At 46.2% G+C, this 20,005-nt stretch overlaps 2 protein-coding genes and 1 long non-coding RNA gene across 3 annotated transcripts; all 3 read right to left on the bottom strand.

Moving 5' to 3' along the window:
- Nucleotides 1-94: 94 nt before the first annotated feature.
- LOC137582674 (uncharacterized) lies at nucleotides 95-2,752 on the bottom strand. The gene is made up of 2 exons (XM_068297302.1): nucleotides 2,489-2,752; nucleotides 95-434 (listed from the first exon to the last, which is right to left on the bottom strand). Exon 2 carries the CDS (start codon nucleotides 422-424, stop codon nucleotides 170-172), a length of 255 nt encoding a protein of 84 aa, XP_068153403.1. The 5' UTR covers nucleotides 425-434; nucleotides 2,489-2,752; the 3' UTR covers nucleotides 95-169.
- Nucleotides 1,308-1,946, bottom strand: LOC137582673 (uncharacterized). Its single transcript, XM_068297300.1, has one exon. It carries the CDS (start codon nucleotides 1,696-1,698, stop codon nucleotides 1,378-1,380), a length of 321 nt encoding a protein of 106 aa, XP_068153401.1. The 5' UTR covers nucleotides 1,699-1,946; the 3' UTR covers nucleotides 1,308-1,377.
- A 696-nt stretch (nucleotides 2,753-3,448) lies between the features above and the next one.
- Nucleotides 3,449-4,285, bottom strand: LOC137582488 (uncharacterized). The gene is made up of 3 exons (XR_011033290.1): nucleotides 4,052-4,285; nucleotides 3,815-3,940; nucleotides 3,449-3,734 (listed from the first exon to the last, which is right to left on the bottom strand). It is a non-coding gene; the product is annotated as an uncharacterized lncRNA (long non-coding RNA).
- Between the last annotated feature and the right edge of the window lie 15,720 nt (nucleotides 4,286-20,005).

The following is a 20,005-nucleotide window of genomic DNA, read 5'->3' as shown; positions in this document are numbered from 1 at the left end:
TTGATGGGCTTCGTTCAAAGCGGCTTATGTCATTTTTGTTGGTCTTTCGAGCGAAATGTCCCCACAATCCCCTACCCTTACCGCCAAGCTGCTCCCGTATTGTGCATAAATTAGGCCACTCTCCCACTAAGTGGAAATTCCTTTTTAATTAAATTTTCGACAATTCGTATTATTTATCCGGTTTTGTGGGCGGCTCCTGTGGTTCAGTCCATTGCCAATCCTTCCATTTCACACAACGTTGGGCCTTATCGTAGTACAGTTCATTGGCTGGACAACGTTTGAGTTGTGCCCGCTGATCTTGGTCGGCGCCGCATTGCCAGTAAGCTGTGGGATCCCAAAAATGGCGATAGCTCTGATTGAGTTCGCTGGCCGAGCGGCAGCCAGGTTCACCATTATAGTCGCGCAATTGTTGTGGCCTCGACATGGGTGGAGGGCTGAAATGGCAACCACAAAGTGGACAAAGAACATTACTAAATATATTTTTGTATATAGAATGCAGATACATATATGTGAAGAATACTTAATATATAGGGGCCTTGGTCAATGTCAGCTTGCTTTAAACTAAAACCATTCTCGTATGTAAAAAATAATTGTAAACGAATGCATTCACATTCACATTGTACGTCTCATGCACTTTATACTTTCTTTGACTCATTTAAAAAATAAAATTTCAGTTTGTTTTCGAAAACGACCGCGAAAGCGCTTCACAATCAATTGGAATCCTGAAAATGTTATAATACTCCTCAATTGAATCTGGAATATACATACAAGTCAGCATACGCGTCCCCCGCTATACGCCGCATCTTAAAGAACATGTCTTGTACCCCGACCAACTATGATGCAGCGAGTACAAATGGAACGCAATGCCAGAAACCGCTGAATGAGTTCCGGTTACTACCCGCCCTCACAACACACACATGCCATAACCTTTAGTACATTGTGACCGATTTTAATCCACATCCATTCTATAACATAGCATAAGCGCTTTTCTGTCTTTCTTTCTGTCTTTTCCTTTGTAACCAATCCGTTTCTGCTGACTTCACCGAAAGAGCGACCTACTCGATCGCTGGACGTTGATCAGCCCCCTTGAGGTATATTTAAGGCCCCGATCTTTGGGGCAGTGTTAGTCTTATAATGTTCAAGCAAAACTTATGTATAGTTAGTTTCATGGTAAACTAGTCTTGTGTGTCATTTTCCATGTGTAACCGAAGGATCATAGTAAGGCCACAGCCCGAAACGAAAAACAGGGACCAGGACTCGTAACTTACATATATACATATACAACAAAATGTCACAAAATGTTTCACTTTTCGGTTTGTCGTTATTCAATTGAGTTTATTCTTATCATTGTTACAGCAACAGGTTGTTTTGAGGCTCTTAGGCCACAGCAGGACTGGGTTCACTTGGGGGCAGCTCGGTGGGTGACCAGTACCATTGAGACCACGGCACACAGGCCTTCAGATCATCCAACCAAGCACTTGGGACAGGACAGACGGCCAACGTGGCTGGAACTCCCTGAGTCTCGCATACCCAATAGTAGTTCTTGAGGTAGAAGTGGCGGTAGAAGGCCACGGAGATTTCGTTCTCAGTCTGACAACCTGGCTGTCCAGTGGGTTTGGTCACTCCTGTGGAGGCAGCACTAGATTGGCTGAACAGGGCCAAGAGAAGAGCGAGCACGAATAGTTGCAGATGTCTCATGTTGTTCCAATTTGCGATTTGATATCTTTGGTTCGAGTGCTTCTGTTTTTATAGCGAAATCTGGGGGTCCGAGTAGAATGACTCCACGTAATCTTATCAAGCGGAACTAAGCTGAGATGTTCTAGCAACATGAAGATAGATAAGTTCCGTATAGCTTTACAGGTCTCATTCATAGTACTTGCCATGTGGCAAAACATTTTATGGCCCTGTTTGTTTGGCCATGCCAACGCTTCGTTGGAACAGTTAGCCGCCCACACACACACACACACGCACACACCCACATCAGCTGTTTTGCTTGCATATTCATGACATCAACAACGGCAGCTGTAAATTATTTTCAGAGATAGCCCGGGCAAGCCGCAAACAAGCCGAGCCGCAACGTTGCTAATTAATTCAAAACACTGCCTCAAAGGCATTTTTGGGGCTGCGCCAACAAATTTTACCTGACTCGGACTCGACTTGAGACCGGGGACGGTTCGAAATTGCGTTGTGGGGGCGTGGCTGACTTCTGGACTGCTTTAAGCCATATTAGGTCCTGGCACACTTGAGTAATTGCCCTTGCATTGGCGCTGCATTGCCTTTTGTTGCACACTTTGCTGAGACTGAGACCGAGACCGAGTACCAGACCGAGAATGGGGAACACGGCTGAGACTGAGACTGGGCTTTTGTTAGTTTTTGGGCCATAAATTAAATCAGGTTATTAATGTCTGCCATTAAATGAAGCTACAGGCAACACAATGGCAGACAAATCCCCTGTTCTATTCAACATCCTCATCCTTGGTCTACTCACTCGCTGGCACTCTGTGCGAGTGATTTATGTTAATTCATGCGGCATTTGTAGCATTTCCTAAGTATTTTCAGATTTTCAGATGACTACAGCAAAATTTGTTATATGCATTTTGCCTCTTCCGTTTGCTTTCTCTTTTGGCCCAGCTAAAAAACTTGAGGCCGACAGAGAAAGAGAGCGTGAGAGTGATATATTGAGAGACATGTTGGTACATATGTATGTATATCTATAAATATTATATGAAAATATGTAAGAGACCATGCGACATTGAACATCACAATCAAGATTTTTCACGGAAATATATTTATAAACCCATTCATTACCACATAAAAGAAAAATGCTTTTCGCACCGACAGCCAAATTCAATTCACAAATACCCCTTAGAAACGAATACCCAAAGGCGATTTGAGCAGGATTCTTAAGAATCACGACGAAGTAAGTAAAAAACTCAAGCAGTTGACCTTAAGGGTCATAAATAACTGTAAAAATACTCAAGGCCCTAATTTTATTCTTCATATGGAAGACTTTGAAACAGATTCTAACCAAGATTATGTATTGTTTGTATGCCCTAAAAGTCATGAGCCTAAAGGTCTTTAAAAATAGACATAGGACCCCGATTTTAATCCAATTTTATATAGACACAGACTGTAGACTGTAGCACTAATTCTGATCAAGAATATACATATATAGTTAATTTTGAAAATACCTTGCCTTTATAATTCAAGATACCCTCAAAAAGTTTGAGAATAATTTGGCTAAAGGTATCATGAACTTGATCTTGAAGCAATTGAACTTGAAAAGCACCATATAAAAATCATATTTATGCTAATCAAAAATATATACACCCACGCACATATACATATGTATATATACATATGTATGTATGTATAACTTTTACAATTTTTCACTTTTTCCATTCGTTCCTTTCCTTTTGTAATTTTAATGCAAATTGTTTACACCTAATTCATGCCATATCTTGACTTTAATAACTTTAACTTTAAAAAACTGAATGTTCACGCCACCGGGTGAACAGCAGTGAGCGGCGAAGAGCAGTGAGCGGTGAGGAGTGAGGAGGGTTTTTTGATCCTCGGCGTCTACGGTCACACCAGGAGGAGTGACTTGATTTTTTCCAATGGGCACCGCCATCACTAAGAATCGAGCCTTTCACCCGAACACCCGTTCTCTTGCATTTTTTTTACGATTTGTTAATCACTTTCAACCCGAACCATTTCCGTGTGTGCCGGTTTACCTGTGAATATTATATAAATAATAAAACCTACATTTAGTTAACCGAAGTTTCTCGTGCGTTTTAATTCACCACTCGCTCACCACAAACTGAAGAAATTGGCACCCGCCAACTCCTTGTATTTCATTTGGATCCTTCCGCCCCCCCACGAACATTGGTCCTTCGAGCCGGATATCCTTCCGCTCCTCCAGCTTGCATCGGCGGAATTCCTGATAAGTACAAAATTTCATTATTCATTTCATTTACATACTACTAAAAGTGTGAGGTTTTCCCGCTTCTCCATAGCGACCTACACACTTTTACATATTGTATGTACATACCTGACCTGTTCCAAGGTTTCATGGTAGTTCCTAATCCTTAGCGTGATTGTCCAACGTTCTCATTTTACATTCCACGATTATCCATTTTCATTTATGTTTTTTTTTCCTCGCACTTGTCCAAATCCACCTTTTTTACATATGCATTCACATGTACATGTAATTTCCACAGCTGTTTGCCAAATCCGCGTAAAAGTTTAAAAAACAAAAAAAAAAAAAATTATTAAAGTGTTATAAAAAATAGGGAAAAATAAAAATCAAAGTGTTCACCGCGTTTTCTTATGTGTTGGAATAATAATCTTTAATGCCAAACTTATTTCCACACGCGCGTATCTACGTACATACATACATCGTCACCTGTTGATGTACGCGCATATGTACATACATATCCATATACATACAATCCCTTCGCACATTTACCACGACACAAAAGGCAAAAAAATATTCTTTTTTTAAATAGCACTTCACGTATGCACCGCGATTTCTTGCGCGTTCGAATTAGGTGCGAAATTAATTTCCTCACGCGCGTCTTTGGATACCGGTGCACTTGCTTACATACGTACATACATACATATGTATATGCTTACATAGTCATACATTGCACATACATATGTACATATCCACAACGCATAATACATTTCGGTGTCGCGCATTGATTTAACACAACCCCACATCCAATTAAATTACAATTACTTACGTTTTTTTTGTTGTTGTGAACAACGCGTGTGCATACATATCTATACTCACCTGTGTACTTATGCATGTACGTACACACATAGATCAAAGCATCTGTCCATATGCATTGATCGGTTGTTTTATTTGCGCACAACACTCGCTTGTTTTTCCGCACAACACTTGTTCTTGGTTTTTCCGCACAACCACAAAAAAAAAAATTATTCACATACATAATTAAACAACAAAATCAAAAACCAAATATATAAACAGCGGCCGACAGCTGTTTTCGGAGTAGTGGTGACACGTGAGTCGAGTCGTGATATCGATAGGCGGCTCAAGCGCGCCAAATTTAAATCACATTATTTCCGATTCTCTTTTTTCGCCTAATTATATATCCGCCCATATTTATAAAACAATACATATATATTTTTCCAGCATTATCGTGCCCACATTTATATATCCGTCCATATTTATAAATCATTTATATAATTTTTCCGGCCAACTTTTTGCGCTCACATATATATATCCGTCCATATTTATAAATTATATATATAATTTTTTCGGCCAGTATTTTGCGCTCATATATATATCCGCCCATATTTATAAATAAATACATATATATTTTTTCCAGCACTATCGGGCCCATATTTATATATCCGTCCATATTTATAAATTATATATATAATTTTTTCGGCCAGTATTTTGCGCTCATATATATATCCGCCCATATTTATAAATAAACACATATAAATTTTTTCCAGCACTATCGGGCCCATATTTATATATCCGTTCATATTTAAAAACTATATATATATTTTTTCCGGCCAGTATTTTGCGCTCAATATATATCCGCCCATATTTATAAATAAACACATATAAATTTTTTCCAGCACTATCGGGCCCATATTTATATATCCGTTCAGCTTTAAAAACTATATATATATTTTTTCCGGCCAGCCTTTTGCGCTCATATATATATCCGCCCATATTTATAAATTATATATACAATTTTTTCCGGCCATTATTCTGCGCACACATATATATCCAGATCCAGATTTATATAAAAACGTATTTTCCTTTTATCCTATACATCTTTGTTTATATATTTCATCCGTGTTTTGTTTTATACGTACTCCCATCGGTAATTTTCAATCCGCATTCGTGCGTTCGTATATTATTCCGCATCTATCCCCATTAAAGAGGCTTCGTTTCCGAGCCACACGCGAGAAAATTCTCCCGCAATCCTGCGGTGCACAGTGAGGAAGTTCTTGCGTCCCCATACAGTCCACTTCTCACTTCCAAAACAAAAAAAAGGGACGCGCACAAACGCGGTGTTCGTCGGTAAGCTCGTCCCCTGAGTATGTCCACGGAGCCGTCCAAGACTGCGCCGAAGTCCAACAGTCTTTCGTCTCCCTCTGCAACTCCGGAGAAGGTTCGGCCTCCGACAACTCCGGTGACCGTGAAGCGTACGGATATTTCGCGCAAGTTCTCGTCAGTTCGCAGCCGCAGCGAATCCCCAAGGTCCCGTCCGTCTTCGTCCAGCTTACCTGAGGGTCGCAGATTCTCGGTTAAAGACTCGAGGGAACACCAAGGTCGTTCCAAGCTTTCAACTCAGACCCAGATTCCGCACGTTGTTGTGACGCACTGTTCTGACGCTCCCGTCACCCGATCCGTATCACAACAGCGTAGAGAACACTCCAGAATGTCCCTTTCCGATTTCGTTATAGCGTGCGACGCATTGACTCTGTTTGAAGCTCGCGAGAGTGAAGCTCTAACTTCTGAAGTGCCCTTGTTTTCCATTAAAATGCACTTAGAGCAGCTCAAATCCCTTTGGTCAACTGTCGAGATGGAATACTCCCGTTGTCACAAGGCCTTGACAATCCAAGCCGACGAGGAAAGCTTGGCAAACATAAGCCACATCAAGGCGAAGCACGAATCCGCTTACGCGGCATATGTGCGATGCGGGACGTTGTTCGGAGAACGCATCGAACAGCTCTCGGTACAGATGACGACTCTTAGGCGTCAGCCAACCGCTCCGTCGGGGCCACCGGGGCATAGAGTTCCTCCGTGTGAGGTAGAGACATTTGATGGCGACAGCCTAGCATGGCCCACATTCCGCGATTTGTTCGCCGCCATTTATATCGCCAATCCGTATTTGTCACAAGTGGAGAAGCTCTATCACTTGAACGCCAAGACGCGAGGGGAAGCGAGAACCATCGTGGCTAAGTCCCCCCTGACGAATGAGGGTTTCCAGGCCGCGTGGGAGAACCTCACCGCACGGTACGAAAACAGCCGTCTGCTGGTCATGACTCAAGCCAGACAACTCCTTCAGATTCCCGCGGTGGCACAAGAGTCGGGCAAATCCTTGCGAGAGCTGCAGACCGCGTTTCAAGGGTGTCTTACCGCACTTGAGCGTTCGGGTGTTAGTACTGAGAATTGGGATGTCCTACTTATCGCCATCTGCACTAGTAAATTGCCGAAGGCCACAATCCTCCTGTGGGAGCAATCAGTGCCCAATAAGACTGTCGTCTCAACGTGGTCCGATTTGAACCAATTTCTTACCGATCGGTATCGGGTCCTGGATGCCACCGACGAACATAAGTCGGCCCCAAGTGTCCAAGCCATCCCCATTGGCCCCCGCAAATCCTCTGCAACGATGAAAGTCCAAGCGTTTCCAGCGAAAGCTCAGCTCAAATCGGCGTCTTGCAAGCTGTGCCATCGGGAAAATCACCCAATACGGCTCTGCCCTAGTTTCCTTGATATGCCTGTTCAGAGGCGGCTGGAAACCATTAGACAGCAGGGACTTTGTCTGAACTGTTTTGCCCGCGGTCATCAAGTGAAGGGCTGCTCCAGTGCGCATAATTGCCATACCTGCAAGGAACGTCATCATACGCTGTTGCATCCTAGTGATGTGTCCGTGCCCTCGCCATCCGCTGCGCAAGTCCCACCATCCAGCGTCACAGAGCGCCCGTCCGCGAGCGACCAGCTCACAAATGCTCAAAGTTATTTTGCATCTACCCCAGGCAGAGGCCTTTTAGGCACTGCGATTGTCACTCTGCACCATCGTGGTGTGGATCATCATATTCGGGCGTTGATCGACTCGGGAGCCGATTCAACTTTTCTCTCCGAACGCGTCTTCAGCATGGTCCAGCCCCCCTTCTACCCAGTAGACGCCGCGGTTACTGGCATGGGCCAGAGTGATGGAGGCTGCGCCGACAAGGTGTGTCTGCTAATGCTGTCTCCCCCGTGTGACAGATTGAACAAGATTGAGGTCTCCGCCCTGGTCGTATCCAAATTGTCAGGGGCCATTCCAACAGCTCCATTCCTTAATACGGTTCCGACGCAGTGCCTCGATCGCCCCCTGGCTGACCCGTACTACAACAAGCCCGCGCCTATTGACATGATCATCGGTGTAGACCTGTTTCCCCACATCCTCGGAGAACGGATCAAAAAGGATATTGGTGATTTTGTCGGGCTAGAAACCATCTTTGGATGGGTTCTGTGTGGGGCTATCACTCCTGACCCCCCGGTGTCTAGATCCGTTTTCGCGGCACAGACGCGAGTTAGTCCCGAAGCAAAGCTTGATGTACTCCTCACCAAGTTTTGGGAGGTGGAAGACCTTCCCGCAAAGCCGGAAAAGGAGGATGACGCATTCTGCGAGCGGAACTTCCAGGAGACCACCCAAAGGGGAAAGGACGGCCGATATGTTGTGTCCCTACCGTTCAAAGGTCCGAATAGCGTTGACTTGGGCCACTCAAGACCGATCGCGCTGGCTCAATTCCTGCGGAATGAGGCACGCCTTCTCAAGGATCCGGTTCTAAAAACGCAGTACGATGCCATTATTCAAGAATATGAGGAATTGGGTCATATGATTCGGGTGACGCCGCCTCAAGATGGGAAAAACTTCTATCTCCCCCATCATGCGGTGTTTAAGCCCGATAGCACCACCACTAAGGTACGCGTGGTATTTAACGCGTCGAGCCCCTCCACACAAGGCGTCAGCCTCAACGATGTCTTGCACACCGGTCCTACTCTTCAGGCCGACCTCACGCTTCAGGTACTGAAATGGCGGTTCTTTCAATTCGTTTTCAATGCCGACATAACGCAGATGTATCGACAAATCCGAGTCGATCCCAGGCATACCCCCTTTCAGCGGATCCTCTACCGAGACCGCTGCGGCAATATTCAGGATTACGAGTTACAAACTGTCACGTTTGGGGTTAACTGCGCGCCATTCTTGGCGATCCGAGTCCTTTTACAACTGGCACAAGACGTGCAAACGATGTATCCTCAGGCGAGCGAAATCCTTCGGAACTACATGTATGTTGATGATGTCCTTGCCGGCGCTCACACTGAAGCCGACGCTCGTCTCGCCATACGAGAGCTTCAAGCGGTCCTCCAATCTGCGGGATTCCCGCTTCGGAAGTGGACTTCCAATAAGAAGGAAGTACTTCAAGCCATTCCGAGAGAGCACCTGCTGCGAGAGGACTTTCTCGAGCTGGAAGACGCGAGCACCGCAAAAACCTTGGGTATTCGATGGCAAGCTGCTGAGGACGTCTTCTTCTTCACCACAGCGGACCCCCCCCTTGAAGGAGTCGATCTCCAAGAGGCAGGTTCTGTCTCATATCGCTAAGCTCTTCGACCCCGCTGGGTGGCTAGCCCCATTTGTCATCCGAGCGAAGATATTCATGCAGCAAATCTGGCTTACCGAACTGGGCTGGGATGATGCTCTGCCGCCTCTCCTGCTGCAGCAATGGCATGAATTCCTGCAGGATTACCCAGGCCTCAGTCGACTCCGCATTCCCCGTTGGCTAAACACCAGCGATAAGCTCTCGTGGGAGCTTCATGGCTTCTGTGACGCGTCACAGAAAGCGTATGGAGCGGCCCTATATGTGCGGGTTCGGTACGGCAATCAAGTAGACGTCCATTTATTAACGGCTAAGACCCGTGTAGCTCCAGTCAAAACAGTCTCGCTGCCTCGGCTAGAGTTGTGCGGAGCGGTTCTGCTAGCCGATCTCTGGGCGTCGATCGTTCCTGAACTTCCAATCCGACCTGCAACCTCCCAGTTTTGGACCGACTCTACCATCGTGTTGGCTTGGCTCAATAAACCTCCGTGCAGTTGGTCCACCTTCGTGGCCAATCGCGTATCCAGGATCTCCGAAAGCACTAGTGGCCAAAGCTGGTCACATGTGCGCTCCGAGGACAACCCCGCGGATCTGGCGAGCCGTGGAGTCTCCGCGGCCGAGCTATCGGCCAGCAGCCTCTGGTGGCATGGGCCGGACTGGCTCCAGAGAGCCCCCCGAGTATTGGCCAACTCCCCATAACGAACTCCCAGACACCCAGCTGGAGCAACGGGTCCAGTGCCACACCACCGCGACCACGCTACTCGAGGACGTCAGCGAACGGTTCTCGAATTATGGTAGGGCTCTACGAGTCATCGCGTACATCCTACGCTTCGCCACCAAGAGGATTTCGACGCCTTCCACGGTTCGCCTCACCAATGACGAACTTCTTTCCGCCGAGCGCGCCTTGATTCGGACCTCTCAGCGGCGGGAATACCTCGCGGAGATACGGGCCCTGGGCGAAGGGCGACCCCTGCCATCATCCAGCACTCTACTCAATCTGAACCCATTTCTCGACCAGCATGGGTTACTCCGCTCCTGCGGACGACTCCGGGCCGCTGAGTCCCTCCGATATGATGAACGTCACCCTATTCTCCTCCCATATAGTACTCATTTCACTCGCCTGCTTGTCGCATTCGCCCACCGCATCACGTTGCATGGCGGCAATCAACTGATGGTGCGGTATTTGCGCACCAAATTCTGGATCCCACGGATAAAGAACATGGTAAAGTCCCACATCAAGGGGTGCAAGGTCTGCATCGTTCATCGTCGACGACTACAGACCCAGATGATGGGTGATCTCCCGCGAGAACGCATCACGTATTCCAGGCCCTTCACCCACACGGGCATTGATTTCGCAGGGCCGTTCGAGATCAAAAATTACACCGGGCGTGCGTGTCTCATAACTAAGGGTTATGTCTGCGTCTTTGTGTGTTTCAGCACGAAGGCAATCCATCTCGAGGCTACCTCCGACCTCACCACTGAAAGATTTCTGGCAGCCTTCTCTCGGTTTGTCGCACGGAGACAATGTCCACAGCGCATTTACTCCGACAACGGCAAAACCTTCGTAGGGGCCTCAAAGGCGCTCGAAAAAGATTTCCTGAACGCCACCAAGCTTGAAATAATGAAGGCATTCCCCCAGCACATCCTATCCTGGCAGTTCATTCCGCCAAGCGCGCCCCACATGGGAGGACTGTGGGAAGCAGGGGTCAAAAGTTTTAAGACCCTGTTTTACAAGTCCTCGTCCACTGTCAAATACACCTTCGAGGAACTTTCCACTCTCCTGTGTAGGATCGAAGCGTGCCTAAACTCCAGGCCAATCTCTCCCATGAGTGAGGACCCAGAGGATCTACTGGCCCTAAGCCCGGGACATTTCCTGATTGGAGGACCACTCTTAGCCATTGCGGAACCGGAAATTCTGGTCGAGCCTATGTCGCTGATCAACCGATGGCAGCGACTAAAGGCAATCCAGCAGGCTTTCTGCCGCCGCTGGAAGAGTGAGTACCTCAAGGAGCTTCACAAACGGAACAAGTGGAAATCACCGACTCGCAGCATCCAGACCGGCGACCTCGTGATCGTGTCCGAAGATCATCTCCCCTCCAACGAGTGGCGCTTAGGGCGAATTGAGCGCACTCTGCCCGGGGCTGACGGCCTCGTCCGAGTGGCTGATGTCACCACCGCGCGTGGGTCTATCCGAAGACCCGTAGCGAAGCTCATTCTGTTGCAAGACAGCAGGAGTCCTGAGTCTAAAACCTTATCGTGACTCCTAATCCCTCTATGTTTCCTCCGAATGTCCTCGTCTCCGTGCATGTTTCTCGTTCCCGTGCATAGACTAATCCACTCCCCCATACGTAATTTCTTTCGTTACAGTTCATTCAGCTCGCCCTTTCATAGCGACATGGCCCCCACGCGTCTGCCGCACCACCGCAGCAAACGAGCTCCACAGGGCACGAACGTGTACCGATGCCGGGTCTGTCGGGGGGTTCATGCACTCCGGCAGTGTCAGCGCTTCCTAAACCTCCGAGGGGAAAAGCGGCTTCGGGCGGTGCTCATCAATAAATATTGTCCCAATTGCTTGGCCCACGAGCATTCATCCGACGCGTGTCGGACTCGCCATGGTTGCCGACGATGCGGGCAAAGGCACCATACCCTGCTCCACATGGCCGACCAACCGCCGAGACGACGTGCCTCCGCCCGGCGTCGCAGCCGATCACCCCCCTCCAGTCGTGCTGCACCCCCGCTACAACCCCGTTCCCGATCATCGTCCGACCGCTCCGCTTCCCCAGAAGGCGCACCCGAGATTTCGTTATCCTCCCTGCTCCACGCCAGGACGACGACTGTCCTGCCCACCGCAGTCCTACGGTTGGGCAATGGCTCGAAATCCTTCGAGACCCGCGTCCTTCTTGATGCGTGTGCGGCTGACGCGTGGGGGCCATGTCGCTATGAAAGGGCGAGCTGAATGAACTGTAACGAAAGAAATTACGTATGGGGGAGTGGATTAGTCTATGCACGGGAACGAGAAACATGCACGGAGACGAGGACATTCGGAGGAAACATAGAGGGATTAGGAGTCACGATAAGGTTTTAGACTCAGGACTCCTGCTGTCTTGCAACAGAATGAGCTTCGCTACGGGTCTTCGGATAGACCCACGCGCGGTGGTGACATCAGCCACTCGGACGAGGCCGTCAGCCCCGGGCAGAGTGCGCTCAATTCGCCCTAAGCGCCACTCGTTGGAGGGGAGATGATCTTCGGACACGATCACGAGGTCGCCGGTCTGGATGCTGCGAGTCGGTGATTTCCACTTGTTCCGTTTGTGAAGCTCCTTGAGGTACTCACTCTTCCAGCGGCGGCAGAAAGCCTGCTGGATTGCCTTTAGTCGCTGCCATCGGTTGATCAGCGACATAGGCTCGACCAGAATTTCCGGTTCCGCAATGGCTAAGAGTGGTCCTCCAATCAGGAAATGTCCCGGGCTTAGGGCCAGTAGATCCTCTGGGTCCTCACTCATGGGAGAGATTGGCCTGGAGTTTAGGCACGCTTCGATCCTACACAGGAGAGTGGAAAGTTCCTCGAAGGTGTATTTGACAGTGGACGAGGACTTGTAAAACAGGGTCTTAAAACTTTTGACCCCTGCTTCCCACAGTCCTCCCATGTGGGGCGCGCTTGGCGGAATGAACTGCCAGGATAGGATGTGGTCCACATCCGGCTCGAAGGACCAATGTTCGTGGGGGGGCGGAAGGATCCAAATGAAATACAAGGAGTTGGCGGGTGCCAATTTCTTCAGTTTGTGGTGAGCGAGTGGTGAATTAAAACGCACGAGAAACTTCGGTTAACTAAATGTAGGTTTTATTATTTATATAATATTCACAGGTAAACCGGCACACACGGAAATGGTTCGGGTTGAAAGTGATTAACAAATCGTAAAAAATGCAAGAGAACGGGTGTTCGGGTGAAAGGCTCGATTCTTAGTCATGGCGGTGCCCATTGGAAAAAATCAAGTCACTCCTCCTGGTGTGACCGTAGACGCCGAGGATCAAAAAACCCTCCTCACTCCTCACCGCTCACTGCTCTTCGCCGCTCACTGCTGTTCACCCGGTGGCGTGAACATACCGCCCCCCTTGCAACATGTTGCAATTGTCACCCTGGACATATAAAGGATGGGGGACGGCAACGTCCTGGAGCGCCTAGATCCCACAGGAGCCGGAGACGACCCATCCGAACACGGTGCTCTGGGCTGCGGGAGTACCGCTATGACCGGGCACACAGCCTGGTTGGATGACCTCAGGATAGAGGTCTGCCCCGAGCACCACGGATACCGACGCCGGCCGATAGAAGTAGGGGTCGGCCAGGATCAGGGTTGCGAACTTCTCTCGGACCGGCGCCGCCACTTCCCGGATGGGAGTGCGGATGAGCAAGTCCTCTTCGACCCGGAATATAACGTTCCGTCGGAACGTCTTGTCGGACCTCGACTCGAGGACGGCCGTACAGGCTTGGTCGACCCCGACCGTGGTCACAGCTAACCCCAGGGACCGGGCAAAGGAGAGATTGATGCGGCTCTCAGCCGCACACGCATCAAGAAGGACGCGGGTCTCGAAGGATTTCGAGCCATTGCCCAACCGTAGGACTGCGGTGGGCAGGACAGTCGTCGTCCTGGCGTGGAGCAGGGAGGATAACGAAATCTCGGGTGCGCCTTCTGGGGAAGCGGAGCGGTCGGACGATGATCGGGAACGGGGTTGTAGCGGGGGTGCAGCACGACTGGAGGGGGGTGATCGGCTGCGACGCCGGGCGGAGGCACGTCGTCTCGGCGGTTGGTCGGCCATGTGGAGCAGGGTATGGTGCCTTTGCCCGCATCGTCGGCAACCATGGCGAGTCCGACACGCGTCGGATGAATGCTCGTGGGCCAAGCAATTGGGACAATATTTATTGATGAGCACCGCCCGAAGCCGCTTTTCCCCTCGGAGGTTTAGGAAGCGCTGACACTGCCGGAGTGCATGAACCCCCCGACAGACCCGGCATCGGTACACGTTCGTGCCCTGTGGAGCTCGTTTGCTGCGGTGGTGCGGCAGACGCGTGGGGGCCATGTCGCTATGAAAGGGCGAGCTGAATGAACTGTAACGAAAGAAATTACGTATGGGGGAGTGGATTAGTCTATGCACGGGAACGAGAACGTCCTTCTTGATGCGTGTGCGGCTGAGAGCCGCATCAATCTCTCCTTTGCCCGGTCCCTGGGGTTAGCTGTGACCACGGTCGGGGTCGACCAAGCCTGTACGGCCGTCCTCGAGTCGAGGTCCGACAAGACGTTCCGACGGAACGTTATATTCCGGGTCGAAGAGGACTTGCTCATCCGCACTCCCATCCGGGAAGTGGCGGCGCCGGTCCGAGAGAAGTTCGCAACCCTGATCCTGGCCGACCCCTACTTCTATCGGCCGGCGTCGGTATCCGTGGTGCTCGGGGCAGACCTCTATCCTGAGGTCATCCAACCAGGCTGTGTGCCCGGTCATAGCGGTACTCCCGCAGCCCAGAGCACCGTGTTCGGATGGGTCGTCTCCGGCTCCTGTGGGATCTAGGCGCTCCAGGACGTTGCCGTCCCCCATCCTTTATATGTCCAGGGTGACAATTGCAACATGTTGCAAGGGGGGCGGTATGTTCACGCCACCGGGTGAACAGCAGTGAGCGGCGAAGAGCAGTGAGCGGTGAGGAGTGAGGAGGGTTTTTTGATCCTCGGCGTCTACGGTCACACCAGGAGGAGTGACTTGATTTTTTCCAATGGGCACCGCCATCACTAAGAATCGAGCCTTTCACCCGAACACCCGTTCTCTTGCATTTTTTTTACGATTTGTTAATCACTTTCAACCCGAACCATTTCCGTGTGTGCCGGTTTACCTGTGAATATTATATAAATAATAAAACCTACATTTAGTTAACCGAAGTTTCTCGTGCGTTTTAATTCACCACTCGCTCACCACAAACTGAAGAAATTGGCACCCGCCAACTCCTTGTATTTCATTTGGATCCTTCCGCCCCCCCACGAACACTGAATAATGCAATATATTGAGAAAAAAGAAGCACCGAAAAATATATATGACATCGATTTCTCAATGTAATTAAATATATTGCGTATACGTCACGTATGGTAAAATTTCATTTCGAAATTTTTAACACTACTTTTTTCATGCTCACTTCTGTAGCGTTGGTTTATTTGTTTTTTGGTTTTTTTTCTTTGTTGTTGTTGTTGTTACTGGTTGTTAATATTTTCTCTAGCAGTCAGAATGAAAAATTCTTTTACATGCAAATTTTTTCGTTTTGCGAACCGCTCACTCACGCAACGGCAGTGGCAAATAAAATTTCGATTGAAATGTTTTTTTTCTTGTTCTCGTTGTTGATGCCACTCGATGGGGACGGGTCTGGGGCTGGTTCTCTTTATGTTGCTGGCTCTGGGTCGGTTTATTGATGTGCTCGTTGGACTGACAAAGCGTTTGACTGACAACTGTAAAATGAAATAAAATGCTTCCTGCAAAATGTGTTTGAGAGAATGAATCAAAATGAAAATAGTGCAACCTATTGCGTACCACTGTGCTTATGGATGGGAAGGGGGTGTTAACAGGGTGCATATGCAATATGCTACTGACAGTGGGGCAATCGTGCCATATTGATTTATGGCAAATACTTTGGCAAAAAACAACAAAAACTCAGTTAAACTCTTTTGGAACACTCCATCAACAGTTTTTCCCGCCCCTTCTATGGTGGCGTTCAGGGCGTGGCAAGTGTCAGAATCAACAATTGAAATCATAATTGCCGCTGGCAGCTCAAATCGGCAATCATAAATGCAGAGCATCTATAGTTCAGATAAAAGTCAGGAAAAAAAAAAAACAAATTAGACCTTTGGATATTTGTTTCATTACCTTGACACTGTGCCAGGTAAAAGCAGGTGTGAAGTGCGAATTGTTTCCAGTCATTAACATGATTCACATCCGCACTTATCTGTGTCCACTTAACAACAGATACACAGATACATTATCTTTAGCCACTAAATACTCCCTACATACATCTGTCTATATTTTCCTCTCGACTTTGTATGGTTAAGGCATAACAGATAAGCTGACAATATAAACAATTCTGGTATAAACATACACAGAAAGTTAACTTTCCCTTCCAGATCGAACGACTTACTATTATTCGGGAAAAATAAGATTTTTAATAGTTCGAACACAACCCAAATTAAACTATAAATCAATTGGTTCTTACAAGGACAGATTAAGACAAATCCCAACCGTCTGTCTGTCCTACATAGATCTCGGAAACTATAAAAAATAGAAAGTGTATTTTAGTGGAGAAATAAAAGTTTGCAAAATGATTATAGAACTTTGCCCGATCTTGTCTTGGAGTGTTCGATATTGATACTGATATATAAGTAAGTCCCACATAGCGCAGTATCAATTCCATTTCATACTAAATGATGACTTAACATTTAAAATAGGTTCTTTCGGCTGTGTTACCTTGCCCTTACTGTAACCAAAAAAAGTATGTGTGAGGGTTAATTGATTAAGGAGAAACCTTTACACTAATTCTAATGGTAAAAAAGGTGAAAGGTTCATCTTTCGCCTCAAGTAGCTTTAATTTTCAACTACTTTTAACGTTAAAGATTATTATTATTAAGAGATTTACGCGAAATTGTAAATTTCACGCAACTTAAGAAGTTAAGCTATAGCAACTAAGGCCCTAAGCTTATTGGGTTTATTTATGTTTAACATTAAATTAAATTGACCTAGTAATAATATTATTATTTACATTTGTATTGACTCTATGGCTGAATTAGATGGTAGATATTGGTAGCTTTTAGGAATTCAACTGTTTCTTTTATTGTTGATTTCAGAAATTTTGATCTCTCCTGTTGGAATAACGGGCAATCAATAAGTACATATATGGAAAATGTTGATTGGTGTGTTGCAGTGTTTACATATTGGAGGAGGGGATTTGTTAAGGATATGTTTGTGGGTCATATTTGTGTGTCCCAGTCATAGTCTGGTAAATTTCACTATATCAGTTTGAGAGGTGTTAGTGTTAACGTTTTGTCTTGGACAACGTTCTTGTAGTGTTGTGATGTATTAGTGACTATTAGTTCCATGTATGTCTTTGTGTTTTGTTTTAGGAAGTTTAGGATTTCAGTGGGGTTAAAGATATTTGCACTGTTTGCTAGACTACAAACATTTAAAGAAAAATTTCATATATCCAACATAAACAAGATATATCCAAAACATCTGGAAATGATTCCTTAACCTTTTGGAGATGTTAATGTTAAGATGTAGTTATAAAACTTCAAAAGTTTAGTATTGAATTTGGTTTCTTTCCATTTTTCAGAGTCGTACTTCATTTGCAAGTGAATGTTTCTTGATAACTTTTCTCTTTATTGTTAAATGTTTAAAGTTCAGAATTCCAGGAGGTAACATCAATCACAGCTCTGCCAGCCTATTGGACGACTAGGAGGCTCAACGCATGGCTGCCAACGCCAGATAATCCATGGAATGCAAGTGTTTACGTCTTGATCGAATCCCATATTCGGAGCGCAGGACTTCAGATCGGCCTTTGCTTGGTTGCCTAGGCTGCGACATATCCAATACTTTGTCGGATCGATGCAGTGACGCTGTGGAAATCCCAGTTCCACGTTTTGCTGACAGCCCGGCTCGTAGGTGTCTATGCATTGTCCACGGACATCCGGCAACCAAAGGCATAGGCAGCAGAGAAGTAGCCTAACGAGAACTAGATGACCAGGTGATGGGTAATGGATGCATTAAATTAACCTGGCAACCTACCTTGCAGTTGCATGGTTTGGAGATGGACAAGATATGACTATCTAAACGCAATTCCAAAGACTTTTATAGTTACTTCAAGTGGCCTGGTCAGCCAAGTGCTGCGGCTCTTATCAGTGTGGATATGAACGGAAGTTTTGCTGGCTGGAGGAGGTTCAATACCCCTCTCGAGGTCAAGAGATTTGTTGGATTTGTTGGTCGTGATTGCTCTTGGAACAACAACAATAACCACATCCACATACAGCAAATTGCATGCCACTCACGCATTTGGCCATGGCTAAGCTGAAATAGAAATAGAAATGGCAAGTGAAGGAACAACAATCGGAATGTGACAACGCCAAGCCAGAAGACATACGTCCGAAATGAGCTTTACCAGCAACTTCATTCAACTTTAGCAAACAAAAAAAAAAGGAGAAAAAATAGAAAGAAGAAAAAGAAATGCGAAAAACTGAAAGAAAATTGAAGCAACAAAGCTGCTTTCCTTCGTTTTGGCCAATTTTACCGGACATGCCAAATGCATTTCCGTCTACTGAACTCACACTCACACACATCAACCCACATCTACTTGAATTGAGGGGCGTCAATGAAATATTGCCGACTTGGTCGACAACTTTGGTTGTTTGTTCGAGCAAAGATTTAAAAGGCAATCTTTAAAACAGTTTTTATTCCCACTAAGAAATTGACATTGACATGTTCACAAGATCAGCGCAAATTAATGGATATTTAGCTCACTTTTTGCGTTGCAAATTGCATAAAATATAAAGAAATTTTGATATCAAATTTCGCGCCATTTATCTAGCGGGAGCCACTGGGCAACTGCGATAGCTATATTGTGTTATCGATAGTCGAACAAATTTAACGGTCAGTAATTTTTGGCTGTAGGCTGTAGCAGTTAACAACGCAACGGGTTTTCAATTTATCCTTTTAAGGACAGACAAACCAGGCTAAAAGCGCCAACTCAGATAAGTATAGAAATGTTCAATTCTAACTTCATGCTAAATCTTTATTTTTGAGAAAACTTTGAAAAATGCTTTGCGATTCCGTGTCCTAAGAACTGATTTTGACTCCTTGCTGGGCTGGGCCTTAAAAAAAGGCCAGGACTCGTCTCTATTTTTTAGTGTTTAGGAAGACTTTCCGACTGCGTAAAGTATTTCAAGTACTTTATCAATATTTGTCCGGTGACCTCGGACATTTTACGAGAAAATGCATTAAAAATTGGCTATAGATCTGTGTAGTGAATTCACAGATCAAGTTTTTGTCAATTAATTAATAAACAAGGCCTAAGAATCTAAAGTGATTTTAATGAAGTCTAGTTAGCTCTGAAATTGAATTGCCTTATCATTTAAATTGCATTTATGTGGTATTTAGTTAAGAGGAATTCGCAAATGGCTTTTGGTAGTTTCATACTCCATCCATACCAAAAGTCCTAATCCTTTCAGTCGTAAGTTAGCTTTTGCATCTTTTCCATTATTGCTTATCGATCCTGATCATTATTTTAGTTAAGTTTCACTTGTTACAGTTAAATATCATATACATATTTACATCAATGATAAAAATTTCAAATCTTGCAATATTATTCTGTTGTTTATCAGATTGCCCTAGAGATATTCTCAAGTATCTGTATCTCTTACTGTACCTTATTCTTAATTCTTTGGTTTTCACCATTTCTAATAATCTTACTCGAAGTTCGGCATTTTCTTGTTCAACCTCTATTTGTTTTCCTTCCATTCCATTGATTATAATAATTCCTTAAGGGTTTTTTTTTTTTATTGTAACCTTTTATCATAAAAATACTAATAGACAATAGACGCCGAAATTCATTTACCATTGTAGTTTAAAGTCTTTTTCAAATTGG

The sequence above is a fragment of the Drosophila tropicalis genome, unplaced genomic scaffold, assembly GCF_018151085.1.
Source record: "Drosophila tropicalis isolate 14030-0801.00 unplaced genomic scaffold, ASM1815108v1 contig_859, whole genome shotgun sequence".
In the NCBI taxonomy this organism is placed as follows: domain Eukaryota; kingdom Metazoa; phylum Arthropoda; class Insecta; order Diptera; family Drosophilidae; genus Drosophila; species Drosophila tropicalis.
This window is presented reverse-complemented; position numbering and strand designations above follow the sequence as displayed.

Excerpts from the sequence above, each read along its gene's own strand:
- LOC137582674 (XM_068297302.1), bottom strand. The coding sequence starts at position 424 with ATGTCGAGGCCACAACAATTGCGCGACTATAATGGTGAACCTGGCTGC.
- LOC137582673 (XM_068297300.1), bottom strand. The coding sequence starts at position 1,698 with ATGAGACATCTGCAACTATTCGTGCTCGCTCTTCTCTTGGCCCTGTTC.